Raw genomic sequence first — 22614 nt, forward strand, 5'->3', positions numbered from 1 at the left:
CTAAAGGATCATGTGATAATGATCCTAAAAATTCAGCTTTGCATCACAGAATTAAATGAGAATTTAAAGTATAATAAATTTAAAAACAATTATTTTAAATTGTAATAATACATCACAATATTACATGTTTTTTCTGTATTTTTGATCAAATAAATGCAGACTTGATGAGCAGAAGAAACTTCTTTCAAAAACATTAAAAATAGTAATGTTTCCAAACTTTTGGTCTGTACTGTATATATATAGTCTGTAATATTTAGTCTGTTTCAAGCTGTTTTTGATCAAATGGACTTTAGCAACCAGGGGTGTGTCATTGTTTGTAGAATTTTACTAAATGTGTTGTTTTTGTTTTAAGTTTATGTTAGTTTTAACTTCAGTTTTATTCAGTGAATTTTTCATACACACAATCATATTAATTGAAATGTACATTTTATTTTATTTATTTTATTTTTTTGGTTTGTCTCTGTCTTCGATGCCAAGCTAGATGGTACTGTTGTGTGTGTGTTTGTGTTTGTTTGTTTGTGTGTGTGTGTCTGTGTGTGTGTGCTCCCTCAGACATTCAGTAACCTTTAAAAGAATGAGAGTGAAGGACAGGGGTTGTCTGACCCTTCTCCTCCGGAAACCAAACACTTTGCTTCTCAGACATGCTCTTCATCATTCATGAATTCTGACCTGACCATGCTTCCAAGCAAAGTGGAATGGCAAAGACGTCATTCTGTTTACAGAAACAATACAAACCGCAGTGATGATGTCAGCAGGAGGCTTTCTCAGAGAGAACAGGAGTTTTAGAACATGATGACACGACCCACTGAAACATGCATTAGTAGGGGGTCATGGGAAAGATGGCCCCTGGGCCCTGCTGCTCAGACACAGTAGGAGAAGGACAAACAATCTAGAGAGACCATGTTGGAGGAGGAGATCTCCGCTGCTTATTTTGCTTCCACACCACTTGTTTAAAGTACAAATCAGCTTCTCATCCCACTGCACCAAGAATCATTTGCAAAAAGCTGAGCTTAAACACCAAGGGTTATTTGCAAGCTTGAATGAATCCTCAATACCTGTTGACTTAAACAAAATGGCTTGTGGCAGAGCTGAGGGCTGATTTGTGTATGGATTCTTATTCGGCTTCTACTGTTCCTTAAAAAGCCAAAACAATCACGAATCTCTGTAATAACGTCCGGTTATAGATTAACTAATTCCGCAATCGATTCCTCACTCAGCGGAACCATGGTGGGATCTTAGCAGAATTCCAGTTAACTGGGTTACCCCTTACTGAGACCAAACCTTTAATAACCTTTGTGTGAGAAGCCTACATTGTTATCCATTAGATTAGGCTTTCACAATCCATGCATGCCTGACATAGACAGAGCATGCAGCATACACTACAAAATGAATATTAAAGGGGTCATATGAATTTGCTAAAAAGAACATTATTTGGTGTATTTGGTGTAATGCAATGTTTATGTGGTTTAAAAAGGTAAAAAAAAAAAAAAAAAAAACCTTTTCCACATAATGTACATTATTGTTGATTCTCTATGCGCCGTCTTTCTGAAACGCGTCAATATTTACAAAGCTCATCATTCTGAAAAGCAACGTGTGCTCTGATTGGCCAGCTATCCAGTGTGTTTTGATTGGCTGAATTCCTCAAGCATGTGACAGAAATGTTACGCCCCTTAACATACTGTGATGCCGTGTGTCCCGGCGCGACGAGAGAAAACCAGTAAAACCCATTACAAATGAGGCATCCAGCATCAGCATCCAGTGGGGACATAATTACTGATTATAATGACTTATACTGTCTTTTTACGTGTTGCGTATTGCGCCACATTTGTGATCGGAGAAACAACAAACAACAAGTGCTACTCTGCTCAAAACTCGCGTTTGAATCATAATTGCAAAATTCTTAAAATATGTAAATCACCAGACTGTCCTTGCAAAGTTGGAATTCCCCCACTTTCTAGAAACAATCACTGGCATTGTATACTACTCTTCCTCGTCCTCTGTAAAATGCACTGCACACATCTGAATATTTGGTTTGAACTGTTCTGGAATAGTGTTGTAAATACAACTTAACCACTGATTTCTAGTTGTGTCCGCTTTTGGAAGGCAAAACAAAGTAGTTTCGCTCTCACACCGAAACACAGCGTCTCCACATCATGGCGTCGGCGGCAACAGCGAGAATAGAAGTTACGCCTTCTTTCTCTGTGTGAACATTTGGGCAGCATTATGCAAATCTTCCCACATCAAGATGTAGACGTGGGGGCGTGTTTGAACGAGGCTTTATAGGAGGGTGTGGTTGACTCTTAACTATGAAGAATTATCTCTTTGGATTTGAGACTTTAGTGTAACTTTACAGATCATCTTTATGCACCAAGTGCTTGTAACACTCCAAAGAGAAAGGACAAATTAAAATCATATGACTCCTTTAACCTTTTCTCTCACCCCTAATGCAAACTGCATCATATGTGTTTAATGTATGTTCTTTTTGTATTTAATTGTTTAGGATGGTGCAATGTAGACAGGAAAGTGGAGGGAGAAAGTGGGAGAATGGGACCAAGACCAAGGTTTAAACACAAAGGCATAAAGGTTCAAATTGCAGACCGCTTGGTTTGTACTGCTGTGTGGCCTGTTTTGATTCAGTTTGGTTTGGTTTTACATTGTTATACTCTCTGCATTGCTTTTAAGGCTTCGTGTTCTCATGGCATAAATGTACCTGGCTGCACTTTTTAGCGAGATGCTAAATACGTACCAATAACTATATATCACTTCAGTTTCCAAAATAAATGAACACTAGAGGCAGTAAAACTCTGACACCTTTTATTCCTTTTCACACAGATTTACAGTTTTGATAAAGTGTAATTTTCGCATAATTACTTATGACTTCGAAAGAATATTAGTATGCTGGGAGATTTGAAAACTGATGCTTTTGAATGTTAGCATCGCACAAATCCAGCTTCATATCTGTGGGTTTTCAGAGATGGGAGGTTTGTTTGGTAGTTCACGGGATACGGAGATGTACTTGAGAGGTGAGGAACTCCGTTTAAAATCCTGTGTAACCACGATTCGACAAAACAGTTCAAATATGCATATAAGGAAGATGAAATGGCACGGTTGCATCAGCAAATTCGTTTCCATATCAGTCCATATCATACAAGTTTAGGGTTGGATTTGGTGTCGGGCATATTTTCAACATGATAGAGCATTAACTTTTAGCGACAGGCCGAGGATATATGAATTCTAAACCGCTGCAATACATTCCAGAACCAACATAATAAAAACGCACCAACACGTAGCCATTTCAACATAGTAAAAACATGCAAGGGTTCACGAATTGCGTTCACAATTTAATGCATCCTATTTGAATAATACTATTTATTCTTTCAAAAAATAAATAAAGACCCCAAACTTCATTCTTTACATCCATTTGAAATTACTTTTCAATTCTTAGTCTGTTGATTTATAAATACAAAGATTTAGCATACTTGCTCTTAAAAATCGACATTTCCAATTCATATACATTGTATGTTTTCAGAAGTATAGATGAACAAAAATATACCTAGCTGTTTAAAGGAATTATTTCACCTCTAATGAGCACATGGCTCTTTTTTGTGTGTCTGCATATTATTTCTTACACTGGGAATCTCTAGATTTGAGTCATTTTAGTATGAGAGCATTTTAGGATGGAGTCTGTTGACAGTGTTACAGTCTGTTATAGAATGAGGAACAAACAGTCCTGGCTCAGGTCAGAGCAAAGAGGTGGAGAGGACAGCACCTGCTGCGTGGGAAGGCACCGACGGAGGGCAGGGGGAGCAGGAAGTCTTGTGTTTTGTAACAGTCTTATGTTTACCGATGTAATTTTATGAACAAACAACCATCAAATTAAAATTCAATCAAAATCAAAATTTGCCCTTATTTAAAATGTACAGTAGTCAACATTTGAAGTGGATCAAAACCTTTCAACAAAGTTGTCCTTTAAACTAAAACCAAAAGGCATTCTTGTCTTAGGACTACTTTTTACATTGTTACATTATAGTATTCTAAAGCAATTCTGAATGAAAAATGCTGCAATAAAAAGAAAATACAAATACTAATTCTTAAAAGGCACAAAAAAGGCTACATTCTCAGGGTTAGAAAAAAGATCATAAATAGTCATAAAGAAACATAAATAATGGGTGTTTTGCCACAAAATACTTTCGACTAATGACATAAATGGGCCCCAGGGAAGAAAAACATGATTTATGATATGATCTCTTTAAGTATTTATATAATATTGCTTTTATCTTATTTTTGTAAGACTTTTAACTGACACTTTTGTCTTTAATGATGATTCTTCAGATTTGATTTACTTATTTGGACTTCAGAGATGGTTACTGTTATGAAGCTGTTACTTATCCATTTGTTACCCACTATGTAATCTAGAAGTATCCAGGGAGAATGCTGAATGAAATGTATCGCATGTGGTGTGCGTGTGAGTATGTGATGTTAATGCCCGTGGAGTACTCAAAGCGTGGGCAGATTCTTAGTCCAATAGATGCCTTCGCAGGAGGCACCTCTAATGTGTTATGCCACACACACACACACACACACACAAATCTTATCTGATCCAGCATTGACTCACCCATCACTTTCCCTGCTTGTCTGGTTCTCTCCACAGGAACGCATCTTCCTGACGTTGTCCAACTACATATTTACTGCCATCTTTGTGACTGAAATGACAATAAAGGTAGGTGACGGGGTTGGCATTTGTCTCTGTGTGGTGTCTTCTCTGACAGAGGGTAAACTAACACACTGCCTGGGCCAGAAAACCAGCCAAAAGTAGACTTAACTTCAGTTCCCTGTGGCTTTTTTATAGTGCCGATCTTTCTTAGATCCGCATGGCTAATGGAGTCTGGTGAAAACATTCTTGTCACAGGCTTTTCGGATAGCCTGTCTTGCAGCCCTTTTACTTTAAAGAGACAGTTCAACAGAAATTAAACTTATGTTATTTTTTATCTTGTTCTAAACCTTTCTTTGTTTGATAGAACACAAAGAAATTCAAGACTGATTCATGATTTTTCATGCAATTACAATGAACTAGCTTCCAGGCTTAAAAAAAATATGCAAAAGTTGCAGCAACGTCTGATCACTGAGCAAATCATTCTGTGGCATAAAATCTTATCAGTTAATCACTCAATTAATTGTTCAATGAAGAAAACAATAGATTTTTGTTGCTTTTTAATAAATAACATGAATACATTTGTTATACGCACACACATCATGTTTCATTCATTGTAATAATTTTTAATTGTAATAACTTTTGTGTTTCACAGAAGAATGTAAGTTGAATAAATAATGACAATTTTATTTTTTGGGTGAACTATCCCTTTAAGGCACTGCTTTCCATTGACAATCACAACAATGCTCTGACATGTTCAACTGCCGCCAGTCAGCTCAATTAAACATTTGAACAAATACAAGTCCTAAAGAGAGCCAACTGACATGAAGAGTCTATTAAGCAAGCCTTGCTCTCTATTTTCCACTCTCCACCACAGCAGTTAATACTAAGCTGGGGCGGATTGTCTGCCAGATATTCAAATGACTAATGTTGAAATGGAAGAACATGCTGAGGCCTCTGGAGGAGACAGAAAAGTTCATAGGTGTCAGTCACAGAGGTCTAGGGTTTCTATTCTGGGGCCCTGCTCTATGCCAGGTCACGCCCACCTAAGAGGTGAAAATGAAAATCATGGCACAGAATAATCATACTCACTGGAGGTTAATTAACGGCAACTGACAAAAACTTTCTGGGTCGGATGAAGATGACAGGGCTGTTGAAACTCCTGGCTTTTGTTGCCTGACATGCCTTTGTTCACTTTGAAGTCTGATCACATTGTGGTTTGATATATTCACCAGCAACATCAATAGGAGCTGTGCATTCATGCTTAGTACTTTTTAGTCAGATGATTCTCAATCCTGGTTTGTTTATCTCAGACGCCCCCCCCCCCCCCCCCCCCCACTCACACCTTTTATATGCCAGCTGTATGCCAATCTTACCTGATACGTTCTCCGAAATATCACGGTAGTGTGACAAAGACCTCAAGGGAATAAGAAAGTGTTCCTTCACAAATACAGGTTTCAAACGCACCGTTTTCTCACGTTTCCTGTCATGTGGATGGTTTTTCTAACAAGTTTTGGTTTTGAAAGTATTTCTTTTATAGCAGGGTGCATATTTTTACAAAATTCTGTGCATTTTTAACTTCTGCAAAATTAATTTGTAATGAAAGCTACAGTAAACAAAGTTCATAACTGCAGAAAATATGCTTTACAGATATAATGAAGTATTGCCTTTCCTTAAAGTGATAGTTCACCCAAAAATTTCTGAACCGTTACTCATCCTTAGGCCCTATGAGATGTAGATGAGTATGTTTTTTCATTGGAACTTAAGGAAGTTTAGCATTACATCACTTGCTCACCAATTGATCCTCTGGAGTGAATGGGTGCTGTCAGAGTGAAGGTCCAAAAAGATAAAAACAGAAACAAAAAAAGATAAAAACATCACAATTATCCATAAGTAATCCATCTATAAGTTTCTCTATCCATAATATAGCTTTCTCCAGTGAAAAAGTCATCTCACCTTATTCGGAAGAGAAATCAAGCACCATTTACAAGCAAATACAGTCTAAAAACAGTTCTGATTATGTTGATGGATTTTAGTTTGAGTGGACAACAGGGCATTATTATAGATTTTGGTTAGAAACAATGGTTTAAAGTAAACGCCTTAATGATGGACATGCACTGGAGTTGTGTTGATTATTTGTGGATTATTGTGATATTGTTATCAGCTGTTTGGACTCTCATTCTGATGGCACCCATTCACTGTAGAGGATCCATTAGTGACCAAGTGCTGTGATGCTATATTTCTCCAGATCTTTTTAGATGAAACAAACACATCTAAATTTTAGATAGCCCGAGGGTGATTAAATCTTCAGCAGATGAAAAAACTATTCCTTCAAAGTTGAAGTCTTTTATTTTTGCAAAAGTTTGTATTTGTACTATTATGATGCAAATTAGTTTTTATCATGAAACTGTGGTTTTTATCATGAAACTGTTCACAATTTGGCTTTAAGTGAAATTTTATCCAACATTTCTGCTTTAAAATCATCCCTCTTGTTGTTGTAAAGGTGGTCGCTTTGGGCTGGTGTTTCGGGAAGAAGACCTACCTGAAGAGCAGCTGGAATATTCTCGATGGTATGCTGGTGATGATCTCTGTGATTGACATCCTGGTATCCTTGATCTCCAACAGCGGCACTAAGATCCTGGGAATGCTTCGGGTGCTGCGGTTACTGAGGACCCTGCGTCCGCTCAGGTATACAACACAGCTGTTCAAACATCCAGTCAGTGCTGCGTACAATGCAGTAGGCTGCATACTGTACATAAACACTTATATGTACTTCGGGTTCGAGTACTAGATTTGCGTGTCTTAAGCATCCTCTTTCTTAAGAAGCATAATTAATGTACAGACTGAAGTCCTACAATTAGCCTCTTCCTCACAGAAGCATCAATTAGCTCCTAATTGATGCAGTACAGTATATATTGCTGTGTTTGTGTTTATGCATATGTATGTGTATCTGTGTGCATATGTGTGTGCGCTGTGCATCTATCCTTCTCCAGAGGGAACTTCTGGAGGCCTTCCCTACTCTTAAATATTTATGACATGTTCAAGCAGAAAATAAAAATCAAATATTTATCTTTCCTGCCCAATTTCCCCACAAAATGCTTACAATGGTCTTTCACCCCCAGAAGCTCCCTTCTCCCTTTTCAAGTACTCCACAATTTAGGGTCAACTTCCGCAATTTCCTAATACTACCAAGAGACTTGTATTAAAAATACAATATATTCCGGAACCTGTGTTTTCACTTGCCTTTCAACTGTGTTGGTGCAACATTAATGTGCTGTCAACAACATTTTTTAAAAAAGGAACTGGAAAGAACCATTTGGATTTGTATACATGATCTGCCATATACAAGGAACTTTCAAATATTAAACTAATTTTTGTTGCCTACATGTATAATTATCATATAATATTTATACTGCCTTACATACTGTACATTACATACGTTTGCACCTGTGAACTACTAAAGAGGAAACAAGTTTTTGAGGGAAAAATGTAGTAATGTAGTACTTTCGTACCTGCAGACTAGTAAAGAGAAAAAAAATGGTACTGAGGGAGGAAAAAAAGACCATAATTGAATTAATTTGATTAGAAATTATTAGCAGCCCGGGTGGAACCAATCTTGGCTCTGGGTCCCAAGTGCCTGGTCTGCTAATTGTTGACCTCTGCTGTTGATTATCCCTGTGCATACTTTTTCCTGAATCCATGATTTTCTAGTGTTTTTATTAGTATTTTAATTTGAGCTGATATAGCATGCTTGTGTGCTGACCTATATTGTACCAAATAGGAATGAGGTATTTTGATATGATGAATCAGTCTTCCAGCAAATCTTTTAAGGCATCCTTCACCAGTTTGCTAAAACAGCAAATATAATCCATGTCACTACCCCTGGGCATCACTATTACTTCACTGCTACTGAATAGTGCATAGAGATCCAAGCATACCCTTATAGATAATGAATAGTATGTGGAACAAACCTTGAATTCCTTTTTATGATCTTATTCTGATAAAGTATTGAATTTTATCCTCTAGTGGTATAGTTACATAAGGTGAATGAACCTTTAAACAGTCTATGTGAGAAGGTCCCATTATAACTAATGACAGTAGCTTCAGTTCACTCTCAGAAAATGTAGAGCACCCGAAAAAAAGAAAAAGGAAAAAAAAGCCAACTAAATTAAAAATGAAGTGGTCTGTGTTTTCACCTTGAGCTTCTCTGCTTGAACATTTTAAAGATTCTCACAGAGTTTCTTCCACTGCCAGAATGCTCTGCTTCAGAGAACTTACTGTGTGTGTGTCTGCCTTTGCACCACCGAACACCTTTTGAAAGTTTTACTTCTTGATCATTGAGACTTTATATTAATGCACCTCTGTTTGAAGTTCAAGTTGAAATCAAAAGAAAGACAAAGACAGCTGTAAAAGTCTCCACAGCGTGTGCTCGGCTACTCCGGCAAAAGTGAATTCGGGGAGGGGTGTGTAATCCAGACCACATGTGTATCTGGACCACTCTGTTCAGTGGGCTTAAAGGGACAGTTCAACCTAAACTTACCTACTCTTGGAGTCTTTCGAATCTGGTGTGACTTACTTACTTTCTTCCTTTCTTTTAGCAGGTAGTCCAAACTGATGTTTTATCTAGATTTTTTTAAATAATTTTTATAAGGTTTATTATTTATAATATTTTAGTTAATTCCTAAATATGTTTTTTGTATAATATGGAGTCTCATGCTCACCAATGCTGCATTTATTTGATCAAAATGCCATAAAATCTGTAAATCTGAAATATTGTAGTTTAAAACATCTGTTTTCTATGTTAATGTATTTTAATATGAAATGTATTCCTGTGATGGCAAAGAATTTCTTATGTTGAAATCTGCTTTGTGGGAACCGTAGTACATATTTGTATGCTTTTATGAAGTTTGACAGCCCTCAGCCCCCATCCTTTTTCATTATATGAACAAGAGCAGTGTAAACATTCTTCAAAACATCTCATTTTGTCATACAGATTTGGAATGACAGGAGCATAAGCAAATGATAACAGAATTAAAATTGAAAAATGGTTTGATATCATATGCCCATTAATTCACATAAAAATCTGTGTTTTTATGGACAGTTAATGTCTGTGTACTCCTTATTGAGTATTAATGGTGTTGTTGCAGAGATGTGTCTCTTTCAGTCTTCAGACAGGATGATTTATGTGTTGTGTTAAGGGGGATGTGCACACTTTATAAATTCGTCAGCTTTTTGGCCCCCAGGTTAAACCCCTCCACTGCACGTTGCACTGCACATCACCTTTGCAGATCTAAATTAATCTCAAAAGCGCATAAAGAACCATCCATCCTCTACTGTCTGCCTGAGCCCCAGAGGAACAGACCCTCCCTTAAACACCTGAAGCCAGGATCTATCTACTCATATCACTCCATTCAGTCTCCTGCTTGACCTCTTCTCAATGCAAATAACCTGACCGCTTTATAATTGTTTGTGCTCATCAATTCTCACGCTAATTAAAGTTCCGCTTCTTTCACAGTGTCTGTCCACTCCAAGGCATTTGTTGAGCTAATCTAACTATGCTTGACTTGAAGCAAGTTAGTTTTTCTGCATTGTGTGTTTGCTGTAATTATAGGGACGAAGAATTGCAGCAAAAGACGGTAAGGACAGATTGGCTTTTTCGGATTTCATCTGGAACGGTTTCATTTCATTTACATAGCATCTCCGCAGATGTCCCTTGTGTCTTATTGTTTTTAGATAATTGCTTGTGTAATTGTGAAGTCATAATTTTAATGGATTATGTGAGGGTGCTAGGATGGAGATAGAGAGAAAGAGCAAAAATGTAGTCATTATTTTCTCACTGGTGCATTAAAACAACACCAGGGTGAATAAGTAATGACTGAATTTTTGGGTGAACAATCCCTTTAATATCTCCTTTTTTGGAATGCAGAAGAAAGAAAGTCATGCAGGTTTGGAACGACATGAGAGTGAGTAAATAAGGAGAAAATTTGCATTACATCTGCTTTTATGCTGCTGTTTTACTAACGGTTTTTTTTGTAGTTGAGATTTGAATTTATTTAATTTTTTTTTTTTTTTTTGTCATTTGACAGATGTCCTCAGATTGTGTGCTTGCTGTGTGTGTGTGTCAGGGACACAGCTTGAATCCCCCCAAACTGATGGTTCCCAGCCCAACTACAGCATCCTTTAATTACAGCCAGGATGAAAATGTGTCTCTGTGTTCTGGGAATAAGAGGCTCCTTCAGTGCTCTACTTATTGTTTCCTTTTTAATTAATTAATTTATTTAAACCTTGACCTGAATGGAGCAATAAATATGGGAAATTCAGCTTTTTTGAAGGCTTGCAGAACACTGTAACCATAACATGTGCTCAGAAACCAGAAGAGTCAATTTGGCATCACATTATAAATCTAGGACCACCATCCTGGTCTCTCACCAACAAAAAATATCATGTTGTTTACAATCATTGCATTTTATCATACTATGGTAATTATTCAGTACCGTGACATATTTATGACAGTACTATGGTGTAACCATCTGATATTTTCAATATGTCCTCTATAAGAACGTGCTTTTCTTTTGCTCTCACTGTTTTTTAAATACTATATAGAAATACAGATTAAATTGCAAAAAAATCCCATATTTGGACCCTTTTTTTTCATAAAAATTATATAAACACATAACTTCACTGTGATCTGGAATGTCTACTGAAATGAAAAACATTACTTGTACAACACCTCAAGCACTAGCGCCCTCTATTGGTCAGGGGTTGAAATCTCAAGGTGTGAGCATGCTATTTATATAGTATAATATCTACCAATATTTAGATTTCACTTGATTTGTCTTTTGATTTGTTTGATGTAATTTTGTCTTTTTTTATATTTATACTTTTTTTCAGTTTCATTTCGGTAATTTTAGTACCTAGAACTTCAGCTTATTTTTAGTTGCCAAGTTTTTCCATCTAATATACATAATTTATTTGATTTGATATTTCAGCTTTTATTTCAATTCAGAATTCCTTTTTTTTTTTGCTTTTTTTTTTGTTTTAATAAACAAGTCATATCATTTCACTAGACCGTCCCTCTTAAATTCAGTCAGAGATGAGTGTTGGTCTAGACATATTGATCCTTCTCATCATTTCCATAATTGATTTTAAGGTATTACCTGAAAATCCCCAAAGTGAGCTTTGATAAATTCGCTTGAGCTTGTGAGAGATGCACGCAGATATTTAGACAAATAAAAGACAGAGCAGCCTGTAATCTGCGCTCCCTTTTGGCAGACTCCTTTCTCAACCAGTCACTTTGACTAAACCTGATTGGTCTCTTTAAACATGGCATTTTCTTCATCCTCAAACACTGATACAATCACAGAACACTTCTTAAGATCATCAAAGTTGAGGATCAAATCATGTTTTTGCTGCTTTAGCTCGGTGTGTGTGTGTGTGTGTGATATCACAAACATCTTGCAATATGCAATGTTTCTGCAATGCATCTGGATCCCCTGCTACGACTTTAAGTCCTCATTGTGTCCCATTAACATCAGTTCAACACAGACAATGCCATAGATTAAAGTCAGTTGCCTTTTACAGCTCCCTTAGAGTATAATTTTACATGTAATTCGCTGATCTTACAGACAAACAGTTGATCTTGAATCTGTCTGCACTACATTTTCATTGTTGGTCTTTGTAAACATGGATTAGATGGACATCTTTGACCATTTAAGCACATTTCATTGGTCTCGTGCATGAGTGCAAAATGTTTTAAGACAGCATGTTAACTTTAAAGAGGCCAAACCTTTATACACTTGCTTTTTAACACATGCTTTCTTTCCCCTTTTAGTTGTTTTTTACATAATAAAACGACACACCCTGGCCTCTAATGCAGCTGAATACATGTTACAGCTGTGTATTTGTATTACTACATATGTTATTGTCTGTGCCTTTGTGAGCAGGTGTCTTTGCGTCACTGTTGGTGCCGTCCTCCGCAGAGGTTGACAGGTGCGGTTTTGTGCCGGATGTTGTGCCGTTAATAATTAGGCTTCATCTTTATTCCGGCGGTTTAAATAAAACCGTCTCCTTTCTATGCAGCACAGAAAGTTTCCCCACAGCATTGCAGTTGCTTAGCATAATGGCTAGGGCATGAAAATGTTTGCTGGTAATTGCCATGCTCACTCGTAGAGGAGGATGATTGCAGCAATGATGGAATGCCAAAAGTAGAGAAAGCTGACTAATGTCAGGTTGATGAAAGCATGAGAAACATTTATCCACTCGCAGGCACTGGCCAGACAAGGACTAAGCAATTTATGAAGCCTTTCTGAGTTTACAACTATGCAGCTCACCATATAATTGTGCATTGTTGGGATAGCAAAATAAATCTGGCTTATCAGGTTTTAAAAGAAAGGAAAAATCGTTTCCCATGTCTTTTGTTATTAGTTAAAGATAGTGTTTCTGATTCATTCATTTTTTTTTTGCCCAAATTTATCTAAAGCTGCTTAAGGTTAAAAAATGTCCCACTGTACTATAGGGGTTGAATGAGAAGGAGTATGGTTTGTGGTGATTACTATGTATTTTGTGAAGTGAATTATGGGCTGCATGATAAAGCCTTTTGAAATTAAAAAGACATTTAACTCTATGCCTTGATAAATATTAGCACTGTCAATCAATGTTAGTGTGTTAATGTTTTTTAACAGCCCTAAATATACTAATAAATCAAATTATTTATTATTAATATATATGTAACGTATTTAGTTATATAGCATGATAATACTATACAGATTGTTGTTTTGTATAATATTTGCTTGTTTGTTAGTTTTTCCTGAGAAAATGGTTTGTGTGTTGATGATTTCCAGATGGATCATCGAGATCCTGAAGCAAAAACCAGTTGTGAACCTCCAGGCTAGATCTGTTGCTTAAAAATCTGTTCTCTTGTTTGACTTTCAGAGTGATCAGCAGAGCTCCAGGACTGAAGCTGGTTGTTGAGACACTGATGTCATCACTCAAGCCAATCGGGAACATTGTAGTTATCTGTTGTGCCTTTTTCATTATTTTTGGCATCTTGGGAGTTCAGGTAAGTACAAAACAGCATAGCCTTTCAGAAATCACAAACGCTAACAGGGTTTTTTTTTGGGGGGGGGGGGGGGGGGGGGGATAAAGCTGTGTTGTTTCAACCCAAATATGGACTAACCCAACTTTTGGTTTAAAAATATAATGTAAAATTTTAACCCAACGGTTGGGTTAGTCCATTTTTAGTCCAAAGCTGGAAAACTTGAAACAACACAGCATTTTTTAGAGTGAGTTTCAATAAGGCTTTGAGCACTTTTCAGCTTGGTCAGCATGGCAGGCCATCTTAAACCAGTTTAGGCCAGTTTTAGCTACATTTTTCAGTAGGCAAATTCAGAAATGCTACCTTAGTGTTATACAGCAGATATAATATCTCTTGCTCGGATCAGACTATTAAAGTAAAAACCAGTCTTAACTTAAGGGATTAATTGTAGTAATTCCTTCTTAGAAACCGTCATAAAGTAACAGAACATTTGTGTGTTTAATCCACAAGATTGCATTTAAGACTTTTAGTGAGAGTGAAAGAGGTGGTGCATAGGACGAATACATGAGTTTCTGTCATTTCTGTACATTTGAAACATACTCTTCCTGCCTACAGCTGATTAAAATGTTCTGTTTTTCATACTTCCACAATTTACAATTTACAAACACACTTTAAGTCCATAGGGGAATGCTGATGTAATTTATCTTTCATTCTTCCAGGAAAAGATGCCAGTGATCTTTGAGCCATGTGTAACATTGGCTTTGTCCTTGTATGGTTTTCGCTAAACAGTCATACTGGACTTTCAATAATATAATAATTATAATAATAATTCATATATAGTAATTTAATGCGCTTATATGTACACAACATGCAAGTCAAATGTCACAACTTTCACTTTTTACTTAATTTAATGCATTATGATTAATGATTAATTCATGCAATCTTATATGTACATCATTTATGTAATTGAAATTTGAACTCTTCATTAAAATAATGACCAGTAATTGTCAGCTATTGTCATTACATTCAACAACCTCTTTTTCTTCCAGTATATATAGAATATATTTCTATTTATTATCTCAAGACACTTGATATCTGTCATTCTAGTTGAGACATTTTTATGTGTGTTATTCTAAAAAAAAACACACACACACACACAGAGAAAAAGAAGCCTGGTTGTGAGCTGATAATTTTATTTTTTTTTCACAGCTTTTCAAAGGAAAGTTCTTTGTGTGTCAGGGGGAGGATACGAGGAACATCACTAACAAGTCTGATTGCCTCCAGGCTAGCTACAAATGGGTCAGGCACAAGTACAACTTTGATAACCTGGGGCAGGTAAGCGTTTAACCTGGCAATGGTTACACAAACTTTCGCTCTTTCTCAAGATGCTCTTTTAGATGTACCTACAAGCGACTGGGAATGCCACTTCCAATTTGAAAATAATCCGTTATGGTCTTATCCCATTTTCAGCAAAGTCAAATGGAGCCACTGAAGTCAAATATTTATTTTAACCTATTTTATCATCTCTCACATCCCTCAGGCCCTCATGTCCCTTTTTGTTCTGGCTTCTAAAGACGGTTGGGTGGACATAATGTACGACGGACTGGATGCTGTCGGTGTCGATCAGCAGGTATTTACTATATCAGAAGCTCCTGTTCCCTTCATAACATTTAATTGTAATAATATTTATATGCTTATGGGGTCCCCCTTTTGATATTTCTGATCTGAAACTGGTCAATGTTGGCAACCTTATTTAAGTGGGTCACTTTTTTGTAGAATGCAAACAAACTTTGGGCCAGAAAACATCCCAGTCATTCGCATTCTCTGATGACTGAAACTCTGATTGGACAAACTCCATGAACTGAATCGGAGCTGAAAAGTCATTGGTCAGCAATCCTGTCCTGGCTTCAAAGAACTGGTTTTCCATTCATCAGTTCTTCTGTAAAGCTCCTTATTGTCCATTCAACAGATCTCTTTGAAGTGGCTTATTTTACACTCTTCCCCAAAATGTCAATTTTTGAATACATTTTGAAGTTTTGAATAATTTTGAATACATTTTTGAGTAATAAAATGTAGGATTCTTTTGCCTAAAAAGGAAGTCTCCATGCCTCATGCCTGGCTGTAGGCTCCTGAAATTGTTCTGCTCTATTTGAAAAGAGCCCAGCGCTTGTCCTAGCCAAGGCATTCATTTGTTTGAATTGGCACAGATGTATCTTCTTCAAATTCATGCCGTGTGACCTGTGCCTCACCACTGCACACAGAACACTTACCGTAATCTAGCCTAGAGGCAAGCATATTTCAGGTCCCCAGCAGGACAGACCTTAGAACTAAAATTTTATTGATATCACAATTCTCCATAATCACCATCTTGAAAATGGCTGTATGCTACTCCTTGGGACCTGACTCAGCAACTGATGTATTTTTATTAAAAAAAGTTTTTTTTTATATTATATTATATTATATTATATTATATTATATTATATTATATTATATTATATTATATTATATTATATTATATTATATTATATTATATTATATTATATTATATTATATTATATTATATTATATTATTAATTTATTAGATAAATATTTATGGCCTTTCTCTTTTTCCTGTTAAAAAGTTGAATAAACTTGAATAAACTTCCTAACTAGCTTAAGCACCAATGTGTGTGCATTCTGTACATTAATCCATGTTGTGTTTTTCTGTTTTGTAGCCCGTCATGAATTACAACCCATGGATGCTGCTCTATTTCATCTCCTTCTTGCTGATCGTGGCTTTCTTTGTGCTCAACATGTTCGTTGGCGTGGTGGTTGAGAACTTCCACAAGTGCCGGCGGCACCAGGAGGCCGAAGAAGCCAAACGGCGTGAAGAGAAGCGCCTTAAACGCATGGAGAAAAAAAGGAGGAGTAAGGAGAAGGAGCTAGCTGGTCGGTAGCCTTTCCACACCTTTCTGAGTCCTGCTTGATCATTTTGATTTGACCGCGTGCTAAATTAGTTTTTATTAGGAATTAAATGCTCGGGTCCGTAATAAACTAGGAATCCGCCCCTCCCCGGCTTGCCCCCCTTTTAACCTGGGAATGTCTCTAGAGCATGTCCCATGGCTTGCATGGTGATCTGCTTACTGAGAGAGCAGGGTGTGTGGCAGACCCCTGTCCCAGGGCTCTGCCCACCCTACTCGTCTCATGCATGTAGGACAGTGCAGTCTGAGAAGTAAATAAAAATCCTGTTGTTGTCACACTCAAATTGGTTCCATCCATCAGCTGCCTGCTCCAATGCTACTCAGGATGCACAGCGTGGTAATGACGACCTTCTCTTTTGGTTCAACTGCCTGCCATTTTCAGGACAAGGCGTTAGCATACAAACAGCATCACTGAGTATCTCCGTGTGGTTGCTAGGGACATTAGCTTGGGCATTGGTCCAGCATGTTTGATATTTACAGTAAAAAATAGGATTTTTTTTTCTTTTTTTTAAGCCCTTGAGAAATACAGATGTAAATAGGTGATCTATATACTATAACATCTTGTGTCAGACCACAAGATCAAAGACTTAATCTCATCCAAGCGAACATAGCTAGTCTCATTGGTACTTTTATCATCTAATCTCAGTTCAAAGGTCAAATCTAGCCCTCTCTTAATGTACTTTCTCAATTTGATTTGAACATTAGCTGATTAGTGCTTCCTTTTGTTTTATAGCACTTTCTTGCCATCAGCTCTAGCTGGAGAGGGAAAGATGCTTTATTTTACCTTGCTTCATCTTTTCTTTTTGCTACAAATCTAATTTTCCGTAGGTGTGAATGTCTGACGGGATGTGTCAGGTTTCTGGGGTGGAAATGGGATTAAACCATGTGTCAGCTTTGCCTGGCCTGGTTAATATTTTGAAACTTCTTTTTGAACATAATATCGAAATGTCCTGAGGTAACATTTTGTGGACTTTTGCTCTAAGAAGTTGTGCAGAAAAGTTGAGGTACCTTTCGGGTGAACTTGTTGGTATCATTAACTAAAAAGATGTTTGCCAGTCGTCACCATCCACAAAGTATTTAAAGAACAATAATCTCTTACTAATAATCTAGGCGTGGAATATCCGTAATAAATAGATTTAATATTAGTGTTTCACACATAACAATAGTTATTTTGGACTCAGAATAATGGGAACGCCCACCAGCATATTCTCTCAGAAAATCCATCCTGTTTAAGCTCCTTTGACGGTTTCTTTGCTTGCCCTACCTGATTAACATGGTCTCGTTCTTCTAGATGTAATGCTGACCGGTGTCAGTTGGTCCAGTCCCGATCACACACAAGGTACAGATTGCTTATGGCATGTCTATGTGTTCACCGTGGTAATGGTGGTGGTTTTGGGATGAGGGTGGGAAGGCACACTGGGTGGGAAGGCACCATAAGCCCCCATGTTCTCACCTCATCAGATCTGATCTGACAACACAAGAATTGTCTGTGGAAGTGTGTACAGTATGTCTGGTTTCCACACCTCATCACCAGCTCTAGCCAGACCAGCCTCAAGCTCACACAGGGGATGGATAGAGAGAGAAAAACTCTTATTTTTCAATATGGATCTAGCCCTTGATAAACTCACCTCAGCTTGTAGTAAGTGCTGTGGTGGTATTACAGGTCCGATCTCTCGATGTTGCCCCCAGCATGACGCACTTTGGCTGACTGTTTGAATGGAAGAGTATCACTTTTAGTGTCTTAACTTTTATTGATCTGTCTGCTTCAGAGTTTTCTCATTGGTTTGGTGTTGTGGCATAGTGATTCACTTCGTTTTGTGATGTTACACCACATAGCACTGTTTTCAGAGTCACTGACATGCTAAATACGACACCACTCCACACCTTGCTGTTGTTCTGAAGCTGCATGTTGATACTCATTTGTGACGTGTGAGTGAAATGTTTGTATGTTTGTAAGTTTATAAAATAGTTATTTTAAAAATATATATATCGTTTTAGATCATAAAGCCTGTTTTCACCCAATTTTCACTGTTGTAGCATTTCATGTTGCAATTACAGCTAATTTTAAACCTAAATTTGATGTCCATCATGAAATTGTAACTGTATTAGTGGCATATGAACTAGTACTGTATGAACGCTCACTGTAAGGACTTGCTGTTTTGTACTCTCATTATAACAGTACAGTATATGAGTAAAATCTACAAGAGCATTCAAAACGTTGATTATGATTGATCAAAAGCAACAGTAAATTTATAATGACGCAAACGATTTCTATTCCAAATAAATGCTGTTTAGTTATTGTCAGTTAATTATTGCAGCCTTAGCAATAGCTGTATGACACATCTTATTGTTATTATGATACATATTTTTGGGTCCCTTCCAAAAATGTTGTCTGCTTGTACAGAAACAAACACCTATGAAAAAAGAACAAAAGAAAAAAGAAAAGAAAAGGCAGTTATATAACTTAAAAAGCGGAATATTTTTGTGCGTGGAACATGTTTACCCGTGTTTTTTCTCAGTGTAGCTGAGAGTCTGTTATCTTTCCTCTCCTGACTGTGTTCTGCCTCTGTGAACAAGTGCTCCTTTTCTTTTCTCCTCCCTGCCTCTCTTTCTTTCCTACTCTTTTTCTCTTTCTGTCTCCAACTTTCTTTTGTCTCTCTTTGCCCCCATTCCTCTGTTTTGCAAAGCATCTCTCTTTCCTCTTTCTCAGTTAAGCATTTTAAAACCCTTTCAATTTTGTTTTATCACCAGTGTTTAGTGTTAGACATTAACATCCCATTTATGATTACAATCTGCATACACAGCTACGCTAATTAACTAAGTAATGCATCCACACCAGAAGGTGTCAGTATAACATCCAAGACCTCTGAGACTAATAAGCGAAAAAATAAACAAAAACATGCTGAATGCACTTCTAATGTGTATATTGTTTATGAAGCTGTATATGCTAATATATTCTAACATGAGAGCTCTATAGATTAGCCTAGTATAAACGTTGATTGATCACACTTTTCCATGTTTTAAACACATTTGTATGCGTCGACATTGTTCACACTATGATTGAGTTCCATCATCGCACTTTGGATTAAAAAAATGACAGCCTCCATTTTCCTTCCAATTAGAAGACAATGTGTTAATTAGTCGACCATCCAGTTACTGTGTTCGTCAGCATATTTTATCATTCTGTTTTGGATTTCTGTTTAGGAGAGGTGGGGGTGTTGCCCCCTGCCAGTCTGTCTCTCTTGTTTAGCTTCTGTTCCCCTCCTGTTGGACTGCCATCGCTGCTGTATGCTCGCGTATGGGATCAAAGGGCTGGTTAATCATATCACTCTGCAGTAGGGCTGAAACCATCTGCCTCTCCTCTACCTGTGTCCTCCCCAGTCAACATTTATTAGCCGTTCTCTGAGGTGCCTCATCAGAAATGTGTCCTGCTAGCAGTTCGCCCGGACACATTGTATTAACAAGGCATGTCGTTTGGAGGTGTCCTTGATTAGGTAACATATCTGATTTACGATAAGTCCTTTTAGGCTGCAGCATAGTAGTAATTTTTATCCTGCTACTATCGAGGCAGGTTAGCATTTTTAATCATTCGTTGAAAATCAGGACATTGCCTCACTGATAAGCACAGACGGAATCTACAGATGGGTCCTTTCTGAATTCCAAAACATTCGAGCTTTGAATTCTGTTCATTTTTCTCTCATAAAAAAGCTGATGGTATTTTTTAACATCTTGACATTATTATTAATCATAAAGAAATACTTAACTTTTTATATTTAAGGATGAAAAATCAGTGACAATATTCATGTTGCAACAATCGCTGAAGCTTTCATTATGGTATATTTTTAAGATATTGAAATAAGTTGCAAAAAGTGTTATGCTATAACATATTTAAGAGCTGTTTAAGAACTCTATACATTTCTATTTAATGCTTTATTGTATTTAAATATTCAAAATAAACAATTGTTTTATACAGATTTAAGTGCAAAAGAATAGGCCTGTATAAAACAATAGGCCTAATAATGGTTACCTGGGTAACGGCTGCATGTCTGCTTTCTCTTCAGCGCCATCTGCTGTCAGAGTGGAAATGTGCTTGTTTACATCAGTGTGTGTGTGTGTGTGTTTGCCTCTTTGAAGCAGCATACAGTGGTGTTGTGCATTTAACAAGATGATGGGAAAAGTATTCCTTAGATGCATTCTAAAAATCAAAATAATAAATAATTATTCACAGCATTTTGAAGTGCCCATGATAACAATATCATGCATGTTTATTATCGTGATATATATCGGAACATGTTTAATATCAAATATCAAAACACACAACATTGATCAGGTATTGATTACATTGCATTGCCAAAAAAATAAAAAATAAAATAAATAAATAAATATATATATATACACCGTATATATATATATATATATATATAAAATAATAATATTGGGTTCCATGCACAGGGGCTACATGATAGCAAATATGCCTTAATGAAGAACGTGATGTCAGCATTTATTTAATTTGTTTTTATGCTCCCACATAGAACTGGAGACGACCAACCATTCTTTCTTTAAATTTATTGCAGTCTCTCGACTGTTACTGTGGGAGCGATGAAATGGCAAGTGACAGAGGGAGAAAATGAAATTACTAAGCATCGTGTAACCTCCACTCTTGGCAGCAGAAGGCAGCACGGTCACTTATGTAACCTAGCAGCTCCAAACACCATTTCCTTTCTTCCTACTGCAAGTGAAAATGACTCAAACTCTTCTTTATGTAACTTGGGCAAGCAACAGCTTCCCAAATTGAACAGATGGCATAAAGTTTTCAGATGAAAACACTTCCTTTTGCTCCGATATATGTCAAGATACAGAGAGAAACAGTCACAGTTGGATATAACACATGTTTATGCACTCTGTGATTAGGGTATGTATGGCTGGGTTTTATAAAGCCTATTTTACCATCTTAAAATGTAACGTATATAAATAAAACTCATCAACTGAAATATTCTGCTACCTCATGTAAGGGTACAAGAAACATTCAACTTAGAGTTTGATTCTGATTTAAAATGCACACAGTGTCCTACATTTCAGGAGACTCATACCGTTTGGCAGGAAGTGCACCTAATCTCTTTATGGGTCTTCATGGTTCATTCAGTAGGGAGTAGGTTTATTAACCGAATAGATAGAATACGGAGTTAAAAGTCTCTTCTGCGAGAGAATTGTTGTAACCTCTTGGTACAACATGATTTTTTTTGTAACCTCTCAGAGTTGAATACTAATACAGCTGGCTTGTTTGTCATGTTGTGGGAGGGGAGGCTTGACAAATACCAGCCGAGAGAGGGATGTAGCGCTGTCTGGGTGGTTAAACAAGCCATGTGAGCTACAGTATAGAAAGAAAATAACAGGGGAAGAAGTAAAGAGATTCTGCTGAAGTAGCACCACTTGAGCAGTACGAGTGATCTGTGTTTGTGATTATTGGGTGTTTGTGATTGGTCTAGTAGATTTTGTTCATTTTAGCAGTAACAGTAAAGGTGCAGACACATTTACCATTTCCTGCCAGTTTTCGTGGGTGAAACCCAGTCATTTTTTAATTGTAATCTATTCGATCAAACAAAGTATGTCCCCACACAGATTTTGTAACGGGTTCATGTTGGTCACACCAATTGACTGCTTTGACCAACAGAAATCGGAATGGTTTAAAAGTGACTTCTGCATGAGATGTGCCTCATACTTTAGTATGCTATTGACTTTTGTGCCCAATATTTGGCAGAATTTGCTTATTTGAACAAACCTGAATTAATTGCCAGATTAATATATTTAGCAGATAATTTTATCGAAAACAACTTAAAAATATTTTGGCAAGCTACAGTTTTAAAGTAGCTTCCCCGAACAGTAGTTGTTGCTCTACATTTATATCACATAAAAAGACCCTTTATGACCCTTTAAATATATTGTGAATAAAAAAAAGAACATGTCAATCA

The 22614-nt window shown here is 36.9% G+C and overlaps 1 protein-coding gene across 11 annotated transcripts in view; it reads left to right on the forward strand.

The window, feature by feature from the left end:
* Positions 1–22614, forward strand: part of LOC132121547 (voltage-dependent T-type calcium channel subunit alpha-1G-like) — a 130545-nt gene that overhangs the window by 67630 nt on the left and 40301 nt on the right. For 6 of the 11 annotated variants that reach the window (XM_059531049.1, XM_059531054.1, XM_059531055.1 and 3 more), the window contains 7 exons: positions 4652–4720; positions 7155–7339; positions 13583–13709; positions 14895–15020; positions 15226–15315; positions 16400–16592; positions 17937–17984. In XM_059531049.1, coding sequence (XP_059387032.1) covers positions 4652–4720; positions 7155–7339; positions 13583–13709; positions 14895–15020; positions 15226–15315; positions 16400–16592; positions 17937–17984 — 838 coding nt within the window. Of the gene's footprint in view, positions 1–4651; positions 4721–7154; positions 7340–13582; positions 13710–14894; positions 15021–15225; positions 15316–16399; positions 16614–17936; positions 17985–22614 lie in introns of all 11 variants that reach the window. The other 5 variants (XM_059531051.1, XM_059531058.1, XM_059531060.1 and 2 more) reach the window with 2 other exon arrangements.

Source organism: Carassius carassius, chromosome 39 (genome assembly GCF_963082965.1).
Source record: "Carassius carassius chromosome 39, fCarCar2.1, whole genome shotgun sequence".
NCBI classification, from domain to species: Eukaryota; Metazoa; Chordata; class Actinopteri; order Cypriniformes; family Cyprinidae; genus Carassius; species Carassius carassius.